At 44.5% G+C, this 10,000-nt stretch overlaps 1 protein-coding gene across 3 annotated transcripts in view; it reads right to left on the reverse strand.

Annotated features, from left to right (window-relative positions):
- Positions 1-10,000, reverse strand: part of kcnab2a (potassium voltage-gated channel subfamily A regulatory beta subunit 2a) — a 174,071-nt gene that overhangs the window by 98,406 nt on the left and 65,665 nt on the right. For 2 of the 3 annotated variants that reach the window (XM_063215718.1, XM_063215719.1), the window contains 2 exons: positions 6,070-6,305; positions 324-365 (listed from right to left, as the gene is read on the reverse strand). In XM_063215718.1, coding sequence (XP_063071788.1) covers positions 324-365; positions 6,070-6,146 — 119 coding nt within the window. In that variant the 5' untranslated portion in view covers positions 6,147-6,305. The remainder of the gene's footprint in view (positions 1-323; positions 366-6,069; positions 6,306-10,000) is intronic. The other variant, XM_063215720.1, reaches the window with a different exon arrangement.

Here is a 10,000-nt window from a genome sequence, read left to right on the forward strand (position 1 = left end):
CTTCGGGGTCTAACCATAGTACTACACTACTATGACATAACACGGGGCCTTTAGTAATGCACTACAACTTGGCCATTGCCATTCTTGTAATAGCTAATTTATAAAGCCGTGTTTTAAGGGGTTATGATACAGAACGGACACGGCAGCATATAATAAGAATCATCAGTGCAAAATGAATTGATACAGACAGACACAAGCCTGTTTTTAGAAGGGTTTTGTGAATCGTTTTAAGTACCTGGAGACACCTGGAGTTAGGCTTACTCACTCATGCACACACAGAGAAACAACAGAACAGAGCAGAGAGCAAGAAAGCAGTGTTGTACCTGTAGAACTGCAGCTGACGTTTAGGACTCCCATAGCGTGCACTGCAGTCCGCAGCAGGAAAGAGAGAGAAGAGGGAGAGGGAGAGAGAGAGAGAGAGAGAGAAAGAGAAAGAGAAAGAGAAAGAGAGAGGGAGAGGGAGAGGGAGGAGGAGAGGAGAGAAGGAAACAGAGGGATGAAAGAGGAGGGAGAAAGAGACAAAGGGGGGAAGGGAAAGAGTATAGCTTTGAGAGACATTAAAGAGAAGGGGAGATGCATGCACATGACATGACATGAATACACACAGAAGGCTGATTAACATACTGTGCATGTCTCTGTATGATTTGAAAATAGATATTTAATATTATTAAAATGTGTTGAACCATCAGGAAACATTAAGGAATACATTGAGGAACACCCACATGTACCAATGCATATTACAACAGAACACCACATGTGAGGTAAATATAAACATATACTGTGTAGATTGATTTTGCATTAGCCAAAGCATCTGATTGCAATCAGCATTTTGGCATTTAAAAACAAGGACACTCATTCCATACTCGCTGCAAAGCATGCATGCCTTTCACATCTTCACATGCAGACAGACACGGCAGGCATGAAGGACCTTGACTGCTCTAAGTAGGAAAAATACACCACTCAAATGCATAGTAGGATCAATGAAATGACATTACATCGTTAGGAAGACTATATCATTTGCCCATTCAGTCTACAGAGGCTGTGCTAGGCTGAGACCTAACTGCTCTCTCGCTCTCTCTATATAGTGCTATTAGCCATACGAATAGTCTCAAAGCACTTTACCAACCCTTTCTGAAGTCCCTAGTCACAGTCATGAAGCTACTCTCACCATTATCAGTATTGATTGGCATGAATTGTAATACTAGTAATGGTCATACTGTGAAGCATAAACCAAAAGTTTTACTGGCCCGTTTATTTGACGGTCGGTAAACTAGAGTTAAGTGGAACACACTGATGTTCCAGGAATTCCCATGACCCGCTAGAACCTGAGTGAAAAATACAATAGCCACACTAGCTTTAGTTTAGAGCTAATATACAACTTATTTCAGTTCCCACAGATCAGGCAGGATTCTGGTCATAGATACCACAAAAAGCGAACAGAAGTGGACATTCAGCACGGTTCACATCCATCCTCAGCTGTGTCCATTCAACAACACACACAGGTACTCAAATCTATCAGTATTATTTAGTGAAGAAAAGTTGATTGTTTTTTTTTTTTCCTAAGATAATTTTTCTTCAATGGCTTGGTAAACCTCCACTGGGAAATTATACATCTTTATAATTCCACTCTGCGAGCAACCACTCGCACACACTTCACAAGCCCACAGCTCCACCTGCTGGTAAACTGTTGGTAGAGAGGAGAGGAGAGGAGCGGAATACACAGAGGGGACACCCCGGCACTAGCACTAGCAGCACTCTCATATCACTGCAGTAGCATCATCAGTATCAGCAGCAGCACCAGAGCCAGAGCACCACTGGGGCGTTTCCCACAAGACCGCAGTGAGTCAAGACGGACGAAATGCCACCACAGAGTCCTACGGGCATCGCTCTCTACGAAGAAACACCCTGACTCACGGACGAGGAAGTCACCAGTATACTGTGCGCCGTACACATCAGCAGGCGCACACGAGTGTGCACACAAACACACTTCTGAGTAAGAATGTTGCATTACAAAATGTGAGCTCATCATGCAGGCTCATTTTGAAATATCACATCATCCCTTTCCTTGAGTTTTGGCCCTTTTAAATTTACTCAGTGCTTCAGTGACCAAACTAACCAGGCTGTTGTGCCAATAACAACGCTGAGAGGTGCCCCTGACTGCAGCTTGGTCTTCAGACTTCAATAATGTGTCCCGATGTGGCCTGATTTCTCAGGCAAAGCAAAGGCCAAGACTACAGGTTGGAGATACTGACAAACACAAAACGCATCGTCATAGGCAGTAGGCCTGTGCATCCCTGCACTTGCTACCCATCAGCACTGTGTATAGTGAACAGTGTGTATAAATTAAAAGGTACTCTGTGCAGGAAATGGTCAAAAAACGTACTGCAACTATGCTGCTCATTGAAACTGGGCTGCCTATTGCCAAATTTGATCTTTTCATGAAAGTTTACTAAGCTTAAGTAATTAACTAATATTTTCTAGTATGGCCCAAGTACAGTCATTTTTGCAGGTAAAAATAGCCATTTCTGGACATTCAAACTGGCGGACCATGGAGAAGATCCCCCCTTTTCATGTATGAGAAGTGCAATTGTTCCAGTCAAAATGAATACTTAGAATTTGATGGTGGTGGGTAAGTATTCATGAAACAGGTAACATTACTGAATGGTTAGCATGAATTCTGGAAATAAACAACTAAAAATCTTGCACAGTGTACATTTAAGCATGGGCAGTGTGCACGGAGTTGTCATCATCAGCAAAAGTGTATAGCGTTTATTTTTATGGGATTCTACTGCCTTTCCAATTAATCTGTATTAAATAACCCCATTTATATTAAGTAAAAACACATTTACTGTAACAAATTTTCAACAAAATCACCATCAGCAAGAATGACAGCAAAATCCACGCCTATGGCTCACATTTCAACATTTCCAGTATCAGGTGTGTAAAAGTCAGAACAGGTCCACCCGTGACTCTCGTCATTGTCACTTCCTTGTAAAAATCCTTATCTGCTGTAAAACATAAGTCTTCACCATACAATACATTTACATATAACACAACATCTAGCCGGGGGAATGAGAGCATGAAGCATTACATCAGCTTGCATCGTCACCACTGTCGTCTAAAGGCTGTCCATGTGTTTATGGGAAGGGTGGGGGGTTGGGAGTGAAGGCAATAAGAGATAAAGACATATGTAAACATGTGATGCATGTAAACACGTCACAGTACAAACATGGGTGTGTGTGTGTGTGTGTGTGGGGGGGGGGGTGTGTATGTGTGTGTGTGTGTGTGTGTGTGTGTGTGTGTGTGTGCAGGCCATGATTACACAGTTGTGGTCTGGTCGCTATAAACATGGGTGTGCACGGGAGTTAAGGATGCCCAGTTGTGTGTGTGGCAATGTTGACAGTTGTGGTCTAATCATTAGTAGGGCAATGGCCATTTTGTCCGTTTTGGCTTGTTAGGAGCGTTATCTTCTCTAGGTACACTATCTGTGGTGACACAGAGCAGACAGACGGGCTGACTGTGAGGGCGGGAGAGGGGGACACCTAGGGGTAAAGGTGGTGTGCTGCGGCCGGCACGCAAGGCACGTGAGATACGGAATGATAGATGAACAAACAAAAAAAGATACAGCATCAGGACCAGCTCAGGATCAGCTGGATAGCAGTTATCGTCTCTAGGACAATCATGTGTTTGGATTTGCGTGTGCGTGTGCGTGTGCGTGTGTGTGTGTGTGTGCGCATGTTCGTGTGTGTGTGTGTGTGTGTGTGTGTGTGTGTGTGCGCATGTCCGTGTGTGTGTGTGTGCGCATGTCCGTGTGTGTGTGTGTGTGTGTGTGTGTGTGTGTGTGTGTGTGTGTGTGTGCGCGCATGTTCATGTGCACATTTGTGTAGGGAGTGGATAGCAAAAAGCATGAATGTGATGTTCTCTGTTATGTGTGTGTGCACACATGTGTACGTTGGAAAGAAAGGGAATAAATTGATCAAACTGAAACTACAGTATGTGCATGTGTGTGTGCACGTGTGTGCCTATGTAAGCCAGGACCCCCTCATCACCAAACTGTGTGTGTGTGTGTGTGTGTGTGTGTGTGTGTGTGTGTGTGTGTGTGTGTGTGTGTGTGTGTGTGTGTGTGTGTGTGTGTGTGTGTGTGTGTGTGTAAGAAAAAAGTCTGCAGGCTACTCATGACCTTCACACCTGTCTATGAGGTGATCTCTCTCTCTCTCTCTCTCACACACACACACACACACACACACACACACACACACACACACACACACACACACACACACACACACACACACACACACACACACACACACACACACACACACACACACACACACACACACACACACACCAGCATCAGGGTTATATGACCCTCACTCTTCTGCCTTCTCTACTGCTGCAGGGGATGTACGCGAGTGTGTGTGTGTGAGAGAGAGAGACCAACACAGGATTACACTCAAACACACTCACACTCACACACACACACACACACACACACACACACACACACACACACACACACACACACACACACACACACACACACACACACACACACACGCCCCAGTAGGTTAAAAAACAACAGAAAGAACTACAACAATACCATCACTAACTACGGCAGGTGTTAGCTGGCTGGCGTTTAGTTGAAAATTTACTACCGATCAGATTCTAAGCTATATACATTAGATATTAGGGCAGTCATGGGTGAGCGGTTAGGACGTCAGACTTGCATCCCAGAGGTTGCCGGTTCGACTCCCGACCCGCCAGGTTGGTGGGGGGAGTAATCAACCAGTGCTCTCTCCCATCCTCCTCCATGACTGAGGTACCCTGAGCATGGTACCGTCCCACCGCACTGCTCCCCATGGGGCGCCACTGAGGGCTGCCCCCTTGCACGGGTGAGGCATAAAGGCAATTTTGTTGTGTGCAGTGTTCACTTGTGTGCTGTGCAGTGCTGTGTCACAATGACAATGGGAGTTGGAGTTTCCCAATGGGCTTTCACTTTCACTTTCACTTTCATATTAGACCACTAGTCCCCAACAATTAATTTTAGCAACATCTATTAAAGACAGTGAGTTCTTGGAACAGAAGGATTTTAGGTCAGGATGGTCACTGCTGAGGCAAATCCGGCACTGCTTAGTTCCAAAAAAAGGGACTTAAATGATTCTTTAGCCTTCAACAATTTCTTGAGTGCAAGCAGAGACGATCCAAATGAATTAAATAATCTTTTGTGCAAGCGATTCCTTTTTCACAGGTGATCAAAACATAATCAACTGAGGTCAAGTTTGATTCAAAAGCACAGCAACATCATGTGGTTTTGCAATAAGAGGTCTAAATGACAAAGCTACTTGAGCCTTCAGCTCCCATTCTGATTAGAAAAGATGTTTTCACCAATAGATACATACAGCCTGCATAATATCCCCTTAAAGCACAGACAGCTGTACACAAAATTAACCAACCACACCCAACACAGAAACACACAACACAGAACAATCCAGCACATGCATGCAGGCTCAGATACAAACATGCAACCACTCACACAATAAAAAAGGCCACTGACACACAAAACAACACAGCCACTGAAACACTAAACAACACAGACACTGACACACAAAAACACAGCCACTTATCCCGTTTAAATTACCACAGTAATCTGGTTATTGGAATTAACAGGTTATTGGAGTAAACTGTTTATTGTCCTTTACATGCAGTCTTTCGGTTACATGTGTTCCACTCAAGTGTGTGACACGGAACTAGATTTCAAGGCTTGTGATTGGCTACTTGTCATTCTAGATTGTCAATAACCTGATAATAACCCGTTTATGCTGGATACATGTCTTGAGAAATCAGTTTACTAGCCAAAACCTACCTGTGCGAATCAGATTTCTCATAAACCAATAACTGCAATAAACGGTTTATTGATGTGCATATAAAGGGTCTCACTGACACACAAAAACACAACCACTGACACACAAAAAAACACAGCCACTGACACAAAACAACACAGCCATGGACACAATAACAGTCACTGACAAGATCATAGCCACATACTGTCTGTGAGGTGGGACTCACCTGTAGTGCATGCCCGGCGAGCCGGACTGTCGTAACGAGAGTCGTGCGGGGGACTCCGTGGTGGACTCGGGATACATGGAGGCGCAGGAGTGGGGGGGCACAGACGGCCGGCCGACAGACGGAGGGGGGGAAGGGGGTCTCTCTCTCTCGCTCACTCCTTCACTCTCGCTCTCTCACTCACTCACTCACTCACTCCCAGGGAGCCAATGAGGAGGTTGACTCTCACCTCACAAGACCTATTGAGAGAAAAAAGAGGGAGAGAAGAAAAAAGAATTTTTGAATTTTAATGAAAAGAACCCTTAGAATGAGGGTGTGGTGGTGTGGCACACTGCGCTGGATGACCCATACAACATGCAAGCTGTTGCCCATAGGGTTCGAGTCCAGCCTGGGTCACATCCCAATCCTACCCAATCTCGCTCCCTCGCATTCATTTCCTGTCTCCATCTTCAATATCCTGTCCCAATAAATTCTAATATGCCCAAAAACATATATTAAAAAACATAACCATTAGAAAATATGTAGGAGTCGAAACAAAATATCATGCAATAAAGTTTCATTTTGGTATTTTTAAATACCCACCCTCAAATCACCACCATCAAGCTGCAGTGCAGTGCAGTGCGGCTATCCCCATGGGCATTGTGGTTACAGTGCGCCACCACTAGATGGTGGTGTTCTTTAAGCATTGAAGACTCGGTGTGCACCCAAATCATCCCATCGGGTCACCTGTATGTTTGTATGTGGAAACCATGCTCGCAGTAGTGACGAAAAAGTTCTGTTGAAATGCAGCACTGTAGAAGTATTATTCAAAAGTCCCGGAACTCGAGAGGCTTAATTTGAGAAGAACTGTTGAGTGTTCCCCCAGTTAAAGTAGTGCACACTTGAGAAGTACAAGGGCTGGGCATATCGACACCAGCACACCTTTTCAAAAATGGTGAAACTGTCAAGTTTTGAATGTGGGTCAATGACGTTTTTTGGGACTCAGACATCAGGTGGAACAATGACATCTAATGCCCATAAATCAAATAGTAATTGGTAACTAATGTACTGCAATGAATAGGCTTCTTAAATAATCCACTAAAACAAAACAAAAAAGTAATCTATACAACTGCGGCATTAGCTGTCGTGGCACCACCTTGACGTGTGCTACTCCTAAAACGTCCCATAAGTGTATGTGTGTGTGGAGGGGCGTGTGGGGAGGGGTGTTTCAGATGTCAAGTATCAGACCAGTTATGGAAACGAGTAAGCACAACTGCCATGTTATCTTACAGTTAGTGAGGGCAACCATTCTTAGCATTACAACTACAGTCATACACAGTGAAATTACACTCAATTTCAACTATTAAAGCGCCAAACTACAGTCCCATAAATCACATGAGGAAATCATAGTGAAGTGATCATCGTAGTGATCATCATTAAAAAACTCATTTTAGATCATTAAAAAACTCATTTTAGATCATCATTAAAAAACTCATTTTAAATCATGAGTATAGGAGTCTTCAATGATGGCAAACATGGCCGTAGCATCACAGGGAATAATGAATAATGTTCCTTTCGCAAAGTCATCCCAGCGTACATACAGTACAGCGCTCGACATCAGAAGCAGACACCCTTCAAATAGCAATTACAAATCGAAATTGAGTTGGGGGCTGTCTGACCCCCTACAGGGCCCGTCTGACCAGCCCACTGGCTAAATCCCTACACCAGTCTCCTGCCCTCTTTCTACAGCCTCTCTCTCTCTTTCTCCTCCTCAGCGCTAGAGGCTACAAGTCCAAATGAATTCAGTATCTATTTGCGCGCTGTGTGGCTGAATCCATAGGACTTAATCTCTGCTGCATTGCAGGCAAGTCTGATACCCATCTGCAGTCAAATCGGGGTGGCACGCAAACACACACACACACACACACACACACACACACACACACACACACACACACACACACACACACACACACACACACACACACACACACACACACACACACACACACACACACACAAACACAAACACACAAACACACACACACACACACACACACAAGCGTGTGCGCGCACACACACACACACACACACACACAAACACCTAACAACAGCTGAGGGGAGTGGCTGGCAGCTCTGTGTATAGAGATGCTACAGAAGAACAGAAAGGGAATAAACTCATACACAGGGCAAGAAAAACGTTTTAAATTTTTGTCTCCTCTATAGTAAGTAGTCTACATGATGCCGTCATTCACAGCACAGCTTGGCATTTCTGTCAGTGTGTGTGTGATGGACATATAGCCTGAACAATTTTACCACCTTCCTCTAATCGGCACAGAACACAGACACACACACAGACACACACACAGACACACACACATTCACACCCACACCCACACAACGTCCATGCGTACCAAACTAGTGTCTGAGCCAAGAGGCTTCACGGCGTGGCACCGCATTGACAGATGGTGCCTAGGTGCAGCTTCCGGGCCGTCCCGCCCAAAAAACCTGCCAGACCTCACCATGCCAGGCCCACCAGCACCAGCACCAGCACCCAGCACCACACCAGGCAGGCAGGCAGCACTCCATCACAGTCAGCTGTCTCCATGATCCACCCAACAAAACGCAAACAATCTCCACTATCAGCTCCACTGTCAGACAATCCAATTCATCATCCCCCCCCGGTCATATCTTGGCCAACTACAGTAGCATCAGACAACATGGGCATTAACATACTCTCTACATCCTGTCTCCGTCATATAGCCACAGACAAACAAACAAAAACAAAAATCTCCACTAGCAGACAATTAATCCATTCCCCGATCATATCTCAGCCAACAACAGTAGCACAAACAGACGATAATACCATCAGCAACTCTGTCTCCTCTCTGTGGCTGTGTGTCATGGAGACAGACAGACAGACAGACAGACAGACAGACAGACAGACAGACAATCTCCACTAACAGACACATGCCTCGGAACACAAATCCATCATCCTTCCTCAGCATTCTCTCAGCCAACTTGCCATCAGACAACATACCCGTATGGCAAGCATACACTAAAAACTAAAATTAACAAAATAATAAAGCCTCAGCACCCTGCCTCTATGATCAACCCACAAAACCCAACCCCCCCAAAAAACTATCTCCACTACCAGACATGTGCCTCTAAACGCAGGTTTATCATTCACTTCTTGGCCAACTAGCATCAGTGGAGGCACATGAAGACACCAATAAAGCTTCAGCACCCTGTCTGTCTCCATCATGCCTCTGTGGTCTACTCAAAAATACAACACTCAATCTCCACTAGCAGACATGTGTCTCTAAACACAAGTCAGTCAGCCATTCTCGGCCATATGCTGGCAAGCTAGCATCAGACAAAATGCATGTGAAAATAATACAGTTTTCTCGGGATATGCCTGCTTGTCTGTGGATTGATCAGTGTTTGTTGCTCATGTTGATTATGCCTACTTTACATGATGTAGCCATGGATATGGACATTTGTTTACGTCAATGGGACTCTGTATCTTATGGTCATCTCATGCTATGGTCCAGTTACATAACAGGGAGGCCTATTTGTTGAGTAGCTGTGCGTGCATCATTCATGTCATGTTTCAGTATAGGAAATTGCTTATCCAACTGCGTGTTACAATACTGTTCTGGTCAGGCAGCTAATTAGTTCATGATGAAACATGAATATCAGAGTAATTAGTAACATATGAAAATGGCATATTGAGCAGTTGGGCCTACTGGTTTAAGACAATAAGATCAAGATGTTGTTTTTGTACAAGGGACCAATCCACTCCAAACTGGCTGCAGGGTGACCAGAGATATTGTTCCTCCAAGCCATACAACAAAATAAGTAAGTATATCAAAATAAGAAGCTATATAAAATTATTGATCTGCAAAGAATGTGGTAAAATAGATTAGCGAACAGCGACATGTCAATAATCTAC

Source organism: Engraulis encrasicolus, chromosome 14 (assembly GCF_034702125.1).
Source record: "Engraulis encrasicolus isolate BLACKSEA-1 chromosome 14, IST_EnEncr_1.0, whole genome shotgun sequence".
In the NCBI taxonomy this organism is placed as follows: Eukaryota; Metazoa; Chordata; class Actinopteri; order Clupeiformes; family Engraulidae; genus Engraulis; species Engraulis encrasicolus.